General features: G+C 39.5%; 1 protein-coding gene across 2 annotated transcripts in view; it reads left to right on the top strand.

The window, feature by feature from the left end:
- CALCRL (calcitonin receptor like receptor) overlaps positions 1-16508 on the top strand; it is a 63683-nt gene extending 47175 nt beyond the window's left edge. For both annotated transcript variants that reach the window (XM_085065967.1, XM_085065966.1), the window contains exons 9-13: positions 247-307; positions 427-493; positions 5908-6126; positions 6508-6549; positions 12673-16508. In XM_085065967.1, coding sequence (XP_084922093.1) covers positions 247-307; positions 427-493; positions 5908-6126; positions 6508-6549; positions 12673-12894 — 611 coding nt within the window. In that variant the 3' untranslated portion in view covers positions 12895-16508. The remainder of the gene's footprint in view (positions 1-246; positions 308-426; positions 494-5907; positions 6127-6507; positions 6550-12672) is intronic.
- The last annotated feature ends 1796 nt before the right edge of the window (positions 16509-18304 follow it).

The raw sequence follows: 18304 nt of genomic DNA, 5'->3' as shown, positions 1-18304 counted from the left end.
AAAAGCTGTAAGTTGATTTGCCTTTCTTCTGTGTTGTGCATTTTGTGGCCAGTCAGTGAGAATAAGGTTTCACACAGCCCTCAGAAAGAAATCTAAGAAAGATTAGGTTGGTCCCTGTTAGTGTATTTGCTCTGCAGGTATATCGTTCGGGTGAGGTGAAAATACAGAAGATTCTTGCAAGATACACAGGTTTACTTAGTTATTAGCCAGGTTTGCTAATGAAGAAAATACTGTTTTTCTTCACAGGCTTTCCACTGATCCCTGCCTGCATACATGCCGTTGCAAGAAGTTTATATTATAATGACAAGTAAGTAGCATTTCAGCTTGCTTTGCAAAATTTTTATATTTTCTTTAAGGTAAAAAAGAAAAACAAACCCAAAGCTAATAAATGCCTTTTTTCTTTTTCTTCCTGTTTGTTTTCTCTAGTTGTTGGATCAGCTCTGATACTCATCTGCTTTACATCATCCACGGCCCTATTTGTGCTGCTCTCCTGGTAAGCATTTTTCAGATAATATTTTGTTTTCTTGTTTGTTTTGTGGCTGCTCTTGATGGGCTTCTAAAGGTTAGAGGTCACTGCCATTTGTGAGTCTCCTGCTTAACCCAGCAGGTGCCCGAGACACACAAGGTACAAGAAGTCGTGGCCTTATTAAGGATGTGTGCCTCAGGTCCTTTGAAAAACTCAGGGTTTGCAGTGTTGATTATCATTCCACTCAAATCCTAGTGACAAGGAAGGACTAAACCATGCTTGGAGTACTGGAGAGGAATTTCAAACCCTTCCTTTAGCAGAGAATGCCTCTCAGCCCAGACTTATTGCCAGGTGGACCCTGCTAGAAGGCTCATTGTGTCACTGTGCATGGCCAAACAGCCACAGACTGAGGTTCAGGGAGAGGGGTTGGGATGCCAGGAGTGACTGTGGGTGGGAGTATGGGATGGAGAGAAGCCAGAGCAAGCCCTTGGGAGAGAACCAGTGCAAATGGTTCTGCCAGTACCTGTGACTGCCTCTGTTCTGATCTAATTTAGCACTGTCTGCTTTGGCCACTGGGGTGTTGCAGCTTCTCTGTTTCTGCAGTGCTCATGAACTCTTATAGCCACAGTGTTCTGTCTGACACCCCAAGTTAATGCCAGCTCTGTTCATGTTCACTGCTAAATTAAATTCTAGGTGAGTAACTGAAGACATTACTGCATAAAAATCAGTGTTGAATGCCAGTTGCACTAGGACTGGATTTAACCTATGAAATTCAATCAGTAGATTGTTGCTAAATTGAAATAGGTGTCTATATAAACAACTATCTACTTAATTAACATAATTAGTGTAGAGGTATTCTGTATGTGATTAGCCACTGATTGTGAATGACAGTCATTTCAAGCTGATCTGGCCGAACTGCTGGTATGTGTCTGCTGACTTTTTTCCTGGCTTTTCAGTGGAGGGTGTTCTGTGTATAGAGAATTCTCTCAGAACACCATTGTGTAAATCCTGAGATTCTTGTGACTTCCTTTTCCATTCACTGTAAAATTAACCAATGAATTTAAATTTTGGAGACCTTGATGATACCATGACAGACTTGAGCCCCTCAGTGTGGGCAGCCAGAGCAGGACCCATGAAGCTACTGAGATCTGTGGCCCTTGGGGTGTGAATTATTACTGATGATCTCTTGTCAGTCAGGTCTGCTGTATTCATGTAAGGACACTCTAACTGATCTGCTGTGCTCTAATCTGTAAACTTAAACCCAATTCTAAATCCTTTCAGGTTTTGTTCTCTCTACACAGAAGATGAAACCATGTTTTCACAAAAAGATACAGGGTTGGGTTTTTTGGGGGGTGTTTTACTTCCATTGTTCAGGTGTCTCTTCACAGATCTATCATTTAAGTAAAGCTCTTTAAAACTGAATTATACTTTCTATTAGTCAGAGCTTGCTTTAAATACCAATGTGAAAATCTGCGTAAAAGCTCTAAGACTGTAGTATCTTCTATGAAGTGAGCTCATTTTAGGATGTAAGGTCATTTTCTCCTCCTAAGCAATGGCCTCCACGAAATCACACAGCAAGTGGCCAGACTCCTACGGGCTTCAAATGCACTGGATCTGTCCCAAATGATCGAGCCTTCTTTCCATTCAAGGCAACACTCAGGATGTTCTTTGATTTTACTGGAGGCATAATAATGATGACTGTGGATTTGATTTGGGCAGAGTCTTTGTCCATTCTCTTTGCAATTTACAATTTTGTACACCTTTGATATTCCCATATTTTTCATTCGCTAAGTGAAGGTGTTTATCTCGTATTTTTCTTGCCTCACTAAAATTGGTAAATTTATTTGAAAATCATGCAGGAATAACAGAGATTAAATGCACATCTTGCCTGTGATGAACTTTAAAGAAGTTCCTTTCCTTTGTGGAAGCAAAAAAAATGTAATATGTCAATTCAGAAAAGACAAGGCAGGGCTAAAGATGTTAGATTAAATGCATGTGTTTAGGCTTTGTGAACAGAACCCTCATTTGCTTAAGCAGCTTGCTTGCCAGATACAATTTCCACACTTTACTAAGCATGACCTGCTTTAGTAGACATTTAAGCTACAGTATTAAACTGCAAATTAGGAAACGAGGGGGAAGACACTGTTTCTATTTGCAGGAGCAAGATCTCAAAGAATGTGAAGGGGACTGTCAAGTGAGTGCCAGGGAGAATTGGCAGAAACTAGTGGGAATTTAACTCTTGTACATCGCTGAAAATCCTACAATTACATAAAGTTAACAACAACGCTGCTTTTATGGTCCCTGTTATTACATAACTGTGGTCAGATCCCTGCCAAAGAAACAGGAGCAGACATAGGTTTCACTTTGATTGGAAGTCTCTTCAGCTGACCATTAAATTACAATTCTCTGCCTAAGCAATCACAATTAAAGCAACAGAGCGGGAATGAGACAGTAGAGGGTGATGTTAGTTTTCATGCTAGACAAATATTGATCAAAATTGAGGGGGGAAGGAAAAAGGAATGGGTTTGAACTTTAGTAAAAGCAGTAGTGATTTCCATGTAGACTTCAGATGTGCTAGTGCTCTCGTGGTCTCTTTTGTGTTGGTGCCACTGAATTATTTAGCTATGCTACAAGGATGTATTTCTCTCTGTGATAATGTTATGAATTGCTGTTACAATCTGACAGACTGTTATAGGTGCAAGTTCTCTTAGCAACTTCTGAGTGAAGGTGTGCTAGAAGGAAGTTCAGGCACCCCTAGCTTTGTCTTTCATTCCTTGTATTTACTGAGTTTAAGCCGGACTCTGGCAGACTTAGGAGTTTAGAAGCTGAATGCTCAGCACTCATAGGCTGGGCCTTGGGAATGTCCCCAGGCCAGCTCTGAGACCTGTTTTCCTGAGCACACACCTGTCTTGTGCCCTAGCAGGTGAAGATATGGAGCTGCACAACTGCATTAAAAGCCAAGCAATGGCTGCCAACTTGTATCCCAGAATATCTGAGTGCCTTGAGTGAGAATGGTCTGTTTATATCATCCTAAGGAGGAATTGAAACAGCATTTAAACCTACAAGGATTACTATGCTGCTTAGTGCAAACTCAGCGTGGAGAAAAGTAGGAATGTCAGGACCTGAGGAGAGTTTAATTCAAAAGCTGCAGCACTTAGAAACTTGGCTTCAGTTTATTGCCAGAACCTAAATGCTCCTGAGTTGTCAGTGTAGGCACCAACAGTTGTGGGGGTTTTTTTGGTCTAGGATTGCCTTCTCCGCCTTTGTTTCCATTTTTGCTCAGCTGCCTGGTTCAGCTTTCAGGTCACTGTGGGGCTGTCACTCTTTCCCTCTGTGTTCATTGTGCAGATAGCACAACAGGGCTCCTTTGGGCTTTTCCAAACCATCGCAGTCAATTTGATGGTGATGTGCACTCAAAGAGTTCCACTGGCCTACTTTTGCTTAAATGTAAAAATCTACTCAGAACCTTGCTAAAACCAGGACCTGTTTTCATCACTTTAATTAAAAATTCAGTTCATCCTGATCTTGCTCTTATTTTCTGACAGAAGAGATATTCATCAAAATTTGTGCTACATACTTCTACTGACACTCATCCTGTTCTACCCAACTCTGCCCTCTGCTTTGCCTCCTCCAGCTTTCTGTTTGCCCTTTTAGCTATTTGCAAACTCTTTGCATGCTTAATTTTGTGCATTTTGGTTTTGATGGGCAAGTGAAACTAATAGAAAAGTTTTGTGCCTTTGTAAAAGAAACAGCTTGTTGGGTGCTATTTATGCCTGGCTGCTGCAACTTCCATCTTCAGTTAGCACTTAAGGACAGTGTTTACAGGAATTGGCCATGCTACCAAAACATGCGAGGGCGGAAAACTCAGTGTTTGAGACATGTTAGCGTTGAAGGAGTAGATTTGAGAAGGATTAAATTTAGAAATGGAGGAAGAACTTATTGTCTGCATGTACGATAGGAAGTTGGATGGGGAGCGTGGGCTACATAAAATCCAAATAAATCCCTTGAGAAAGAATCAGAAGACCTTGGCTGTTTGAACAAAGCTTAAAGGTAGCTGGAGGCTTCCAGGAGAAATTCATGCAGTAGTTTCCTATGTAAAACAATTTCCTGTTAAAATGATTTAAATAGCATGTAAGTAGAATATAAATAACATCCCATCTGTCAAGGGCCGTGTTGCTATAATAGCACACAGCTATTTATTCTGAAAGCCTGAACTGACAGAAAGAATTCTGCTAGGACTGTGTAGGCATCGTGACACACGTGGTCTGAAATGCCTTCCCTGCTTGCTCTTGTCCTACAGCAAGGCAGAGGCCTCCTCCTAGACCAGGAATTCCAAGGCATTTTAGAAGGGAGTTGTCTGTCTTCCAGCTTCTTCCCCTAGCCCCTTTTGTCTCTAGTTGTTGGCAAGGGCAGACAGTCCTCTGGAAGCTGAGATAGGAGCAGAGCCAGTGTCTCTCTGCTGTGCAGCAGATCCCCAGAGCAGATCTGTCCTACCTCTGAGCCCATGGACATGGTGATGGCCTGGCTGAGCTCTCAGGGTCTCTGCTATCTGCAGCTTCCACTGGGGGCTGCCTGGATTGCAAGGGAGAGGCAGGGGAAATGTGACCATCCCCAAGGCTGCTGCTGCTCTGGTCACTCATCCTTGGCCTGGAGGGCATGTGTGTGTATATCCCTACACATATCCATGGGTGTGTGTTGGTTTTGTGCTTGCTCACAATCACAGCTTCAAGGTTTCTTTCTGGCCAGACTGAAGGAACAGAGATACACCATTTCTAACAAGAAAAGCCTTAGTAACTTTGGAAATAATCAAGTTCAGTAGTGCAAGGGAATGACTTGGAGCATCACCTCAGTGCTTGCCCCATTGGCAGCTCTGCTGAAAGAATAAAAGATCCAGCCATTGGCTGCTGTGAGAATGCCAAATTCACTGTTTGTCTAGAGAAATATAGAGTTACTTGTAGCAGCATTTTTCCTGTCTTTTTTTTTTTTTTATTATTCTGATTTTTTTTCTCTACACACTTGTCAATTTTGTGTTTGGAAAATAAAAAGTAGCTTTTTGAAGAGGCATATTTAAATACAAGGAAGGAAAATCATCATCCTCATTCTTGACCAACCTGAAAAGAGCCAACAATTTTGAAAATAATTAATCCCTCACCCTTGCACAGTTACTGACACCAGAGAGAAAGGTGTGTAGATTGTTACCACTAGCAGGTACCTGGCTGCACACTTGCCCAGTGAGTTCCAGGAATGGATGTGGCTACTGGAAGTTAGAGCCACATCTCATTTACTTAAAGGTGATTTCAAAGAGGTTTGACAGATATTTTGTGCAATCACTGTGCTAGCCAAGCAGTATGAGTTTGTGTTGTCTGGTTTTCAGTCTCACGGATCAGCATGTGGGATTATTTTCCAGACCTCCCTCTCAGTGTCACTTCCTTTTCCGACAGGTGAACCTTTTCTTCCTGCTGAACATCGTCCGCGTTCTCATCACCAAGCTGAAAGACACCCACAAGGCTGAATCCAACCTGTACATGAAGGCAGTGAGAGCTACCCTGATTCTCGTGCCTCTCCTTGGCATCGAGTTTGTGCTGTTCCCATGGCGACCGGAGGGCCGGATCGCCGAGGAGGTCTATGACTACGTGATGCACATCCTCATGCATTACCAGGTGGGAAGCAGCAGCACACAGGTCTTGCTTGCCTGAGCTACCGAGCAGATGGCATGGCAATCAAAGGAGAGAGAAATGATTGTGTTACTTTAATTTTTAAAAGCCTGTCTGTAGTATTTTTATAAATGGTTTTGACTTTCTCAATATGCTGAAATGTCATTTCATTTCCTGTGAATTTTCAAAGGAAAGAAGCATCATGGCAGAAAGCTGGCCTCATATTTTTTAGTGATCTATTTTTGAAATAATTCATCATGTTTAGATTTCTCCTGCATTTTCTATGCTATCTATATCTGAATTTTATCAGTAACCTTTAATTATCTCACACCTGAAATAGCCCTTATGCATATGAATTAAAGCAGAATCTCTATTTTTATTTTACAGGGTCTACTGGTGGCTACAATTTTCTGCTTCTTTAATGGCGAGGTAGGGTAACAACTTTTACTATATTTATAATACTTTTTTTTAATATGTTTTTGTTTCCGCAATTTAAGAGGTGGTAATATTTAGGAGTTTTTTTTAATTTGTCTAAATTAAAAAAAGAAAACAAACCATCAGGATGCCAAGAGCAGAGCTTGGAAAGGACTATGCCATCATTCATGGCACCATTAAGTGTGTTAGGACTGATTCTTGGGTGCTGAGCAACATACATTTGTCTTGATTATACAAGAAATTGAAGACAAGTGTCACTTTGGTGTAAATTCTCAGTAAATATTGTAATAGTGAAATGCAGTTCAACACCCAGAAGGTTTATTTGTCTGCACTGGAAGCTGGATAGGATGTTGTCCTGGGAATTGTTGCTGTTGAGCCGCTAGCAGAGAAAGGACCCGGGTTTTCAGTGTGACAAGAAAAAAAGACCTCTATTATTTTGATTTCAGTTTATATAGACTTTTCAGAGGTCACCCAGATTGGTCAACCAGAAACCTCCCCCTAGGCCTGATTGGCCAGGCCTGAACTGTCCAAATCTCGAGACACTGTTTTAACAACATCCAAACTTTATCTTTGTTTATAAAACACAGGAGAAAGTTCTCATGGGAAAACCTGTGCTAGCCACAGCGAATCACCATCTGGCCCTTCAGTAGCAGGAACAGGACACACTGCAAACCTGTTGCTGGGCTGGGGTATGGCTGTACCCTGTGGCAGGGGCTGCAATTAGATGGTCTCTAAGGTCCCTTCCAACCAAAATCCTTCTAGGAGTCTGGGATTGTTTTGTGGTGCTTGCTGGGTAAATTTTAGGCTGAGGTTTCGAAAAGTGGTTTTTAGCACAAGTGCAAAGTACCATTCAAAAATCTGACCTTAACAGCTTGGTGTGCTCGGGTCAGGAATTTGTGTTTTTCAGAAGTGCGTGTTTAAGATAACATGATCAGCCAATTCCAAGGACAAACCTTATTCTGACACAAAGGGATTGTGCCAGATTTCAGTAATAGATGGTATTGATCCAGCTGAAGCTAACAAGCTGTGCTGTTATCTTGGATAGATCAAGGTCCCTGGAGGATACAGGGTGACTTTCACGTAGAAGTTCTTGCCCCAAGCTGTAGAGAGTACATTTCCAGAGGCTTAGTGTCAGACATCAAAGTAGTAAAAAGGCTAAAAAAAAATATATAAAATTCCTAATGTTGCTCTTGCTTGCAAAAAAATCTCAGCAACCCCAAAGCAAAAGAGGGAAACCACCCCCACCAAAAAACTAACTGGTACTTTTCCAACACTTTTGGCAGAGAAACAATTACAGTCCTATACTCATTCCTACACATCTGTTTGTTCATTTGTTCTGCATTTAGTGTGGTTACAGTATATGGCTGTAAGCAGAAGTGTGGGAGTAACCAGATGTTCTCATGTGACTGAACCCTTAGGTTTTTTTATCAGATGTTATAAAATTGTGTCAGTGTGTTTCTATGGTGTTATTGGACAGTAATTTTTACTCACAGGTAAATATTTGGCTAATACTAGAATTGGGTCATGCACATTGCCCTTCCTTCTCTTCCCAAGTCCAAAGCTGACAGAATTGCAGTAAAACTACCATGGGGTTTGAAGGTTTATTTCTGTCTTTGTTGTGTGTCCCCCCACCCAAATGTGTGAGTCTCACTGATTTTTTGCCAAGGAGGCAGAAAGGTGAAGATGGGCTTTCGAAGATGGGCTTTCAAAGATGGGCTTTCTCAGAGTTCAGTGGATGTGGGGCAGTGGCCTTGATCTGATTTAACCATAAAGTGGATGCAGGTTTAGTCCCTGCTTGTAGCTCTGATTCAAGGCAGAACATCATGAAGTGTTCTGCATCAGATCTGATCACTTGCCCACATTCTGCATTGACGTTTCACATTCCCCTTCTCTTCTACATAGTAGAAAGCTCAGAATGCCATAGTACAGTTCAGAATGCCTTCCAAAAACAGGTATTTGGAAAAAATCAAAGTTTGTTCTGCTCCAGTGGGAAATAAGGGAGGAGGGGTGGAAAACCTTGACATTTCTGCAGGTTTTTATGAAACAACATTGTCTACTGCTCAGTTCCGTCTCTCAATCCTTGTGCCTCTTCCAAGGATGTTTTTAATTTTAAGTTATGATTAATTTTGAAATATATTTCTATATCTGTTAATATTTTATTCTTACAAACTCTTTTATTTTTTAAAAACATATTCTCTTGTGCTGCGTGAGAAAAACCAAACTTGAGTCATCCCTTAAATTCACTATGGGCTCGTCCATGGTAAAAGATGAGCTCTTCTGCAACTCCTACAATTGCTAATAAGTGAATCACTGCATGAATATCCTCTGGCAGGATAATGCTGAAAGGAGGACTTAGGCATTTTAACATTCATTAATTTAGAAATTCAATATTTAGACCATAGACCTTGACTTAGTTAAACATACATGTTGGTATTTGCTCTATAGAACCACTTTGTGGTTCAGTGCTTAAATTATTATTAAATATAATTTTTATTATTATATTCAGTACATCTTGTTCAGGAAGGGCCTTAGTGCTTTATAAGCAATTGTATCAGTAAGGAAATTCAGGGATAGAATGATGGTTCTCATCCCCTTCACAGCCACACCTCCTGAGAGACTGCACAGAGTGAGCAGCACCAGGGACAGCTGGTAGCACTTGGCTGCACTGAGTCTGTGGTTTAAGAGTGATGCTGATGTTGGAATTGACACTTGGAGCAAAGATTTTCCAGTGGGGTATTAGCAATTGAAATGCTAAAAGCACTAATTTCTTTCTGTCTGTCTAAGCCTTTCCCAACTGTTAGTGTACATTTTAGTGTATTCTGCACCAAATATCAGGAGCCAAATCCTGTTCAAGCAGACACTTCTGGCCAAAAAGTGAACACAAGTGATGTGCTAGGCTAGAACTTTAGCGAAGATAAATGAAGAAATGTAAGAAAAATAGCTGGTATGTCCTGCTGACTGTAGCCAAGGAACATCTCCAGCTTGCTGAGCAGCAGCCAGGGATGGCCTGTCAAATCCAGTTCTTACAGGCACTGCAGCTGTTTGTCACAAACCTCCTACAGGGTGGATGTGCAAGTCCTTCTTCGTCTTGGATCTTCTGTGCCAGGGCTTCCCCAGGGACACTCACATTCTGCTGATGGTCCAACATCCCACAGAGCAAGCTGCTCTCAACTCATCATGTTTTCCAGCTTGACATGCCCCAGTGTGGCTTTTGGGGTGAAACAGGCTGCGGTCAGAGGAGAAGCTTGTCCCAGGTCTCTGATAAATCTGTAGGAAGATTCCTACTGAGCTTTTAATTACAGGTGCTGTAATAACCTACCTGGGTAAGGCTTGTGGGGTTTGTTAGCTTCTTTTCTTTCATTTCACTGCTCTGTAGAAATGTTGCCATGAAGATCAATAGTCTTAGATTTGCAAGGTTATACAGTTGGTTTAATATTAGATGAGATAGATAAGGCTGTGTTGTGATTTGGTTTGGTTTTTTTTCCTCCTGGTTGTTTACTGAGCTGTTTAAATTTGTCTGATATTCAACATCAAGCTACTAATGTTAAAGGCCTGAGTGGAAGGAGCCCTTCCTGCAAACTCATCAAAACCAGCCATTATTAAGTAATAAGGTGAGAGAAAGAAAGACTCTTCCAGGTGCAGCCAGCATCTCTGTTAATGACTGAGAAATAGAATTATATTATGACAGTATTTTTCATGAAATGCTTTCTTCAATATTCTGTCTTCTAACAAAGTGCTACCCCTCCTGAGCTAAATTTGCAGTTCTGTGCCATTGCTCAAAGCTGAGGAGAAAGTAGTAAAAGTTCCATTCTCACTTCATGGGTAAATGAACATATTGTTAAACAGAGTATAATTAGTGGTGAAAATTGCTTGTCACTGATTTTTTTTCCCCATGTTCTATAAATGATTGGAAGGTTAGAGAAGCCTGACAGTGATAATAAATGAAAGGATCTAACACCCTTCAAGAACAGACACATAGGACAGAGGTGAACTCCTGATTCAGCAGTAATGGAGAGGCTTTGGGAAGAATGCCAGGAATACATGGCTCAGTTGGAAATTCACAGAGAGAGCGTGTTGGGCACTGAGGCAGGCAGAGGGGAAATGCTGTTTGCCCACACAGGAAACACTTTTTATAGCACTCTGTCGCTGGCATGGAGCAGCTGGAGTGCTTTTCCCTGGCAGTAGCCCTAAGGCACTTGTCTTGCAGGGATGCTGGTGGCTCTGAGGAGCTATGGAATCCTTTGTGTATCCTTTGGGACTGGTTTGTAAATGTTACTAACAAGTGAAATAAGACAAACTGGTGTTGCTGAAGGCACCAGGAGAAGTGTGGGAGAGGACTGGAGTGTGTAAGACTATGTGCAATTTGGCAAGTCTAGTTCATCTCCCAGCTCTGCCAAAGAGACTTCTTTGACCTTGTTAAGCCATTTAGTTGCAGTTGCTGGCATTTTCCCACCTCCAGCCTGTCTCGTCTAAAGTGAAAATTGCTCAATATGTAATTTTTTGCATGTGTGTCTACATTCAAACTGATCTTATTGAAGTAACTGACTGAAAAGGAAACAAATGGAACATAGCTTAGTGATGAATGCAGATTGATTGATTCCAAACTAAATTCCAAGCTTCCTTCATGGAAAAGTTGGAATTTTCGGTGTGCTTCTTGTCTTGGCTTAATGATAGTATACAGAATATGGATTCAACCTTTGCAAAGATTAAAGTTCTGTATTGGTTCTATTCTAAGGTTCTATGCAATGCATATATTAATTAATCAAAAACTTCCCGTGCTGAAACAAGAACTCTGCCTTTAGACTCTGAAGAAATATAGAATTTTGATATGAAAAGCAGTATCATCTGAAACTCAAAAGTATTAAGGAAGTTGATTTCTCAGTATTTGAAGATTTGTGTTTTGATGTTTTGAGTGGATTGGAAAGTTTTTATGGACAGTAAGAGAGCACCTCCTTTGCCCTAAAATGCTAATTTCTTGTGTTCATTGGTTGATACTCCTTTCCTTGCTCTGACATTTTCCTTGTAGAGGTTTTGAGAAATATGAAGTTCTCCTTTAAGCAGTGGTTTCTAATACCAGACCGCAGGAAGTCTAAAAACTACATCCCTTTTCTTGTACTTATTTTTATTTTTCGTGATTAAAGCCAGACAAAAGGAGCCATGGTGTGAGGGAAGTGTAAAGCAAACACAAAAAAAACCCTGAAGACATATGGAAAATCCTAGAAACATTTTCCCTCAATATAAACTGGTTGTAAGTTAAGTTACTGTTTACTGGTTAGTCAATGCGTTCTGTACAAAGTTTGGCTGAAAAGGAAATTAAATATTCATTATCTGGGAGCAATTTTTTAACAGAGAAAAATGTCTTGAAAAAGCAACAACAGGAGCTTTTCCCATTCTTAGGACTCCTCACTTGGCATGTCCCCTGAAAGACTTAATTCCATGTGCATTTCATGGATGTGACACTTCATCACTCCAATATGCACAGGTGTTTGACCACATTGTAGGAGAGGAAGGCCTCAACAAACATCACATCCTTTCGGTGGAGAAATGTAAACCAACCGGGCCTTCAGCTATTTTATCAGCTTTATTTTTAACTCTGGTAGAAATGTGGTGTTCAGGAAATTGTCCTAATCATCTACTTAAGGTATGGTCAGAAATTGGGAAAGACTTACTTGTGCCAAAATCATAGCAAATGTAAAATTATAGTTTGTTGAGAGTAAATGAGTTTACAGCTGCTGAGGATGTGGCCTTTTGAAAATAAGGGTGAGCAGAAAGTACCTTTTTCACCTCTATTTCTGTTCTGTCTACACTGGACTGCAGTTCACAGGGGAAGAAGCAGAAAGTTGTGTGGCTGCTGTTCCTCCTGCAGTCTGTGCTTTTTTTGAGCAGCTAGGACACTACAGTCATAAAATGCCATTATTTCACACCAAGTTTTCTGAAAAATAATGCTTATACCTAAAGTGTAAACAGTTCAGAACCTCTCAAGTGACAAAGAGCATGCAGGTACCCCACTCTGCCAGGATAACTGAGCCTCACTGCCTAATTTGCTGAGATGTGTTTTGTGCATCAAAGAATGAAGTGGCAGAGGTTGATACACCTTTGTTTCTGTGTGGGGCACAGGTGCAGGCTGTCCTGAGGAGGCACTGGAACCAGTACAAGATCCAGTTTGAGCACAGCTTCAGCCACTCGGACGCCATACGCACAGCCTCCTACACCGTGTCGTCCATCAGCGACGTGCAGGGCTACGGCTACAGCCACGACTGCACCAGCGAACACTTGAACGGCAAGGGCTACCACGACATGGACAGTGTGGTGCTAAAGACTGAGAAGCTCTACGGCTGACTGCCTGCCTGCCTGCCTGACTGACTGCCAGAGCTGGGCTGTGCTGCCCTCGGGAGCTCCACGGCTGCTTCGGTGACTTCATGGCCAGAAGATTTGACCTAACTTGGGGTTTGTTATTCTCCTGAATGACGCAAACTAAGCCAACGTGGTTTTTGTATGTATGTGTGTGTCTGTATATATAAATATATATACACACACATACATGCATACCTACATATGTTTGTGTTTCTGTGTATCTATATAGTATGGACATCTGTACATATATATCTATATATGTATGTGCATTTATATAAGGATACAAACTTTGCCTCTTCAGTTTCTACTGTGTAGACAAAGTTGGCAAATTTTTGTACAAAGGGAATCAATGAAGGATTTCTTATTTTCTTGGAAGTTTGTATAAGATTGTGCTGTGTTTAAGCCACTTCATTTGCCTATAGAACCTTAGAGTGTAAATACCATACTCTGTTGTCTTAATTCAACCTAAAATAGAACAAAGCAAAATGGTTAAAGTAGGTGCAATAACAAGAGGTTTTCCAGGTTATTTTTTTGGTCCAGCATTTGTTTGGCTGTCAAAAAAGTCTGACAGGTAGTCTGAGATAACAGATTCAAAGATAGCTACTGCTGTTTTGGTTAAAGATATTGACACTTGGGTTTGGTTTGGCCAGTTAGTTTTCTTCCCCCAGTTTTACATTAAGCACAGAGACACCACTTCCAGTCTGAGTCTTGACATACTTCTGTACTGCAATGTAAGCTCTTGCACAAAGATTTGAGCAAATTTAAGCTATTTCAGGATATTCAGAAGTATCTCCTCTCCTGAACTGTATGAAAGTTTCTTCTGGATTTAACAAAGACAAGATTGATGAGACTTCACTACCAGGAAGAAAAGGAGTAACCTGAATAACTGTAAGTCCTTCCAGACATTCATAGTAATTGCAGCTGCTGGAACTTCATTGAGTCCTTAAGGAATTTACTCAACCTGGAGAAGATCATGTACAGAATTCATTGTAGCATTGCTCTGATTTTACTTTTATGTATTTTGCCAGCCATATGCTTGATAACTTATTCCTTCATTCTTGGGGCAAAGCTTTGGTTTTTGTGGCTGTTTTTGTTGTCTGAGATAAGCATGCAAGACTGAACACAGTGCACATGACATACTACCTGCAAAGCCAGTGTATGAGACTCACACTTGTCATTATTTGGAAAATCCAATATAAAGTTTGTATTATAAAGGTTCAAAACTTTATGGATTGAGAATTTCAGTATTATTTTGAATTTGTTGGTTCTGAGTCTCTCAGTTAATTAGCTAAGAACAGTACTTTATATGTTGTTTCTTTGGTTCTGCTGGTGCATAAAGGTCTCACTGAAAACTAGGAGGTTGTCAGGAAGGTCTTGAGAAAATGTCTTTATTGACATTTATGTTTTTGTTAAATCTTTATGCTTTAAAGAAATAGTAGTTGTGTTAAGTGAAATGACAAAAATGCTCAAGAAAGCATGAAACAAGGTGAGTTCACTGAAAATTACATAAGTCAGAAAAGTTTTTATACGTTTCATTTGCAGATAAGTCTACTTGAAGTGGGGAAAAACCAAAAGTAGAAGAAAAAGTAGATGCTGGAACTGACAGACTATTTTGCTAATGAACATCTATCTGGTGCATGTAATCCAGTCAAAAAATTGGAAGACAGTTCTTTCTGAGACCACTTCAGTTTTAAATGATTTTGCATACAAATTGTGGTATACAAAACACCTTGACTTTGACATTTAAACATTTTTGTCAGTAGCTTTTCTCTAAGCTTCATTAGTGGCTAGGTAATTTGCTGTCACAGTGTTTATTCCTTTATGATTTCATAAGGCTTTAAATGCTTTGTATTTAGAAAGAAGACATTAGGAGGATGTGGCAAATTCATGCCACCTGCACCTTTCTATAGGTTTTTTTTTTACAGTGCTTATGTCTGGGGTTTGAATATAGAAAGTGTTATATTAATGATTTACTTTCACAGTATAGAATCTCAGCTAGGATGCACAAATAAAGATTTCTGCAAGGCTGTCTGGTCAGTTGATGGGAATGCTTTGGAGAATCTGTTGGATTCTGATTTGTGAGCTCTGGCAGTCAGATGGCACAGTCTCTCAGATTGTGATAGTGACAGTAACAATGTCTGCTACAACCCGCCTAGAGGTTACTTACAGCTCTGCTGGCTGATCAGTGTAATGTTACTTAAAATGTGTGCAATGTTCTGAAAGTATTAGTGGTGCAGAAAATCCCTGCTCTGGTGTAGCAGCTTTACATTTGTGGGACCAGATCTTCAACTGCTATCAATCTGTCTGGAGTTCCCTTTGCAGAATCTGCAGGTACCGCTGTGAGTCAAAGCCCAGGCAGCTGTCTGTCCATTTTAATGTGCTCTAAGCCCTTTGGGGCACAGTATTAGACAATTATTTCATGGTACCTGGAGGGTTGTTGTAATTAACACATACATGGTGGTCTAGAATGTGATCCAGTATTAGACTTTAATTAAGCTTCCTTCTTTTACAGGCAGTTCAAATTCAATAGACTACAGATTTTGTCATCTAATACCAAATACATATTTCTAATTGCTCTCTGTTCTCTATTAGAGAAGCTTGTAATGGTAATTTAGGAGGGAAAATTGTTTTTAAACAGAAATTATCCTGCTTCTAGGTGGACAATCACAGCATGCTTCTAGGCACACACATTTATCTTCACTTTGGAAAAGAAACACATCCACTTGGATGTGCAAGAAAATCTCTGTGGCTGTGAAGGGTCACATGGTATAGCAGAGCTATATTTCCCCTCTCCTGCTGAGGTTAGATAATCTGTTTTCTAATTTGCATTGGAAAATACCAATTCCTTATTTTGTCTTCCTACCTCACCTTTTTTCAGTTTCTGCATAGCTAAGAGAAGGGTCTGCTTCTTAAAATGTTTTTCTGTCACCATAAGTTAAAATCAAACCCTTATGCTGATTCCTCATGGCTTTCTTCCACTTTACAGAATGTTGTAGTCCATATCTGTATTCTTTGGGATGGAAGTAAACTCATGTTTTTTGATGGGGCTGTGGGACTCCTTTGAACATGCAGGTTATTACTTGTTTATTACCTGTTATTATTTGATGGTTTGTTTCTTTTTTTAACTTTGTGAGGATTTATTGTATTAATCTACAGGGGCTCCAGCAAGAATTATATTTATCTGTAACACCAGCATTCAGTGAGAGAAAATTTCTATTTTTAATGCTACTGTCTTCAATAAATAGCTGCATTGCAGGGTCCCTGAATTTTTTGTTTAACATTGGCATTTATGTTATGGAGTTTTTCATGGTGATGATCTACAAGAGTATTTGGCTGTAGAAATGCTGCAACATGTAATCCTTTTGATGTCAAGAAGCATTTGGGCTGGAAACCAGGCAACATTCACATATTGTACTTTGTAAATAAGATTAATAGAAGCTATAGCATTGTATTTATTGCTTACACTAAGAACGAAATGGAAAAAAAATGTGAAGTTATTTTTTTTGTTGTTCTCTATTTTCACCTTGTTCATATGAATCATGCATTTTAATTGCTGAGAGAAGTATTGTTTCTGATCAATAAACTATTACTCCATTTAATTATCTCTCTTGTGCCGTAATACGGAAATAACAAAGCTGATCTAAATTTGGCTTTCCCAGATGTTTTAACTCTGTGTTAATTCAATATTAACCCAGGGAGAAAGTAATTACATAGAGTCACTAACAATTATTCTTGTTTTAAGTGTTTATTTAATACTAGAGTGCTCAATTTCTGGAGGAAGTTTGTACAGATAATATCTAAGATGACTGGACATAAAATTACTTACTTGAAAGTTTCATATTCCTATTCCTGTCTTCTGAATCCACCTTTTTATAAAACATTGTTAATATTTACTTAGGTTAAACCAAAATTTCTGTTTCATCAGGAACTAACAGCAGAATAGAGACTAAATTAAGCATATCTGTCTGCTTCATTCCATCAATCAAGGTGGAGGTACATAAGCAAAACGTGAGCTCAAATAAAAAACCCCCAAGCAATATTTAACCACACCAGGGGATCTCAAATCCTGGTTGTTAATACTGCTGTCTGCCTGTTGCCCATATTTAAATGTTGCTAATATCCAACCAAAAAAGGCACAAAGACCAAATGTCAGGCAGTGGAAATTGTTCTACACTCACACTAAATTAGGTCTCTTCCTCCAGCTCAGTGTGTGGGTTACTGTTTCTACCACTACCTGCTGATACTCCCACTTACTGATTCTCTGTCTCTATGTAATTAAATGTTACATGTTAAATAAAAGTTGAATGTAGCAGTTTTAACAATTATTTTATACTGTTACACAAGTAGAGAAGAAGTAAATCTGATCCCCAAAATCCAAAAGTTGCTGCTTACAAAATCTGATTGTAATTTGTGCCCAGCAGTAGAAAAGTAACACAAATTATATCTACAGTAGCATTTTTCAATGCAGTTTATGTGCCCAAAAGCAATTCAACAGCAGAATGAAAGACAGCATCCTAACCTCCTCGGGTAAGAGAAAATAAACAGGGATCCTCACACTTTGTATATCATTTTAAAAGAGGAAATGTTCTTATAGCACAGGTAGCCTCACAATAATTAAATATGCCAACAAATAAGTGAGAAAATAAAGAAAACAAACCTATCAATATTGAAACAGAATCCCATTCCACTCTCTGCAAGATACAAAGATTACTGCCTTTGAAAATATTCCAGTTGCTCTAATAGTGTGTCTTGCATGTTCTTGTCATGGCAGTCACCATTGAAGTCAAGTTCTAAATCAAAGTTTTAGCTTATGATAATTATCTGACTCTAAACAGCTGTGTGACAAGAAAATATAAAATTCATTTTCAGCTAGTAAATCCATTCCAAAATGAGTCTGACTGCAAATGCAGAGGTGACAGACAGACCCCTGTCTATAATTACAATTATTATCTATCAGTCACCACACAGCTGCTTGTCTTTAACACATTTGAAACCACACTGCTTAAATGAACAATTCCAGTTCATCCACATGGAGTTCAATTGAGGCAAATAACATACAGGATTATTTGTAAATTAAACTCAGTTTTATTACTGCCCCCTAAATTTTAAAGATATTTTCAAATACAACTTCTAATGACTATTTCAAAGTTTTCTTCCCCTCAACAAGATTCACCACTCTCTAAATGAAAACTCTTACAAAGGCAAAATATCATATGATTATTGCTAACTCACATTAGGATAAATAGATTGTTTTATGTGAATTTAACAAAATACAAATGCAGAAAAAAACACTGTTTTCTGAAAAAGTGCTTACACACTATTGTTAATTCCTGCCTTACCTGCTTTCCTGGAAATTAAGATTTTACAATCAGTGTCAAATGAAAAACTGGCACAA

Source organism: Lichenostomus cassidix, chromosome 7 (assembly GCF_008360975.1).
Source record: "Lichenostomus cassidix isolate B80296 chromosome 7, HeHo_3.0, whole genome shotgun sequence".
NCBI lineage: Eukaryota > Metazoa > Chordata > Aves > Passeriformes > Meliphagidae > Lichenostomus > Lichenostomus cassidix.
Note: the sequence above shows the minus strand (reverse complement) of the source record. Positions and strands in the feature narration are given on the sequence as shown.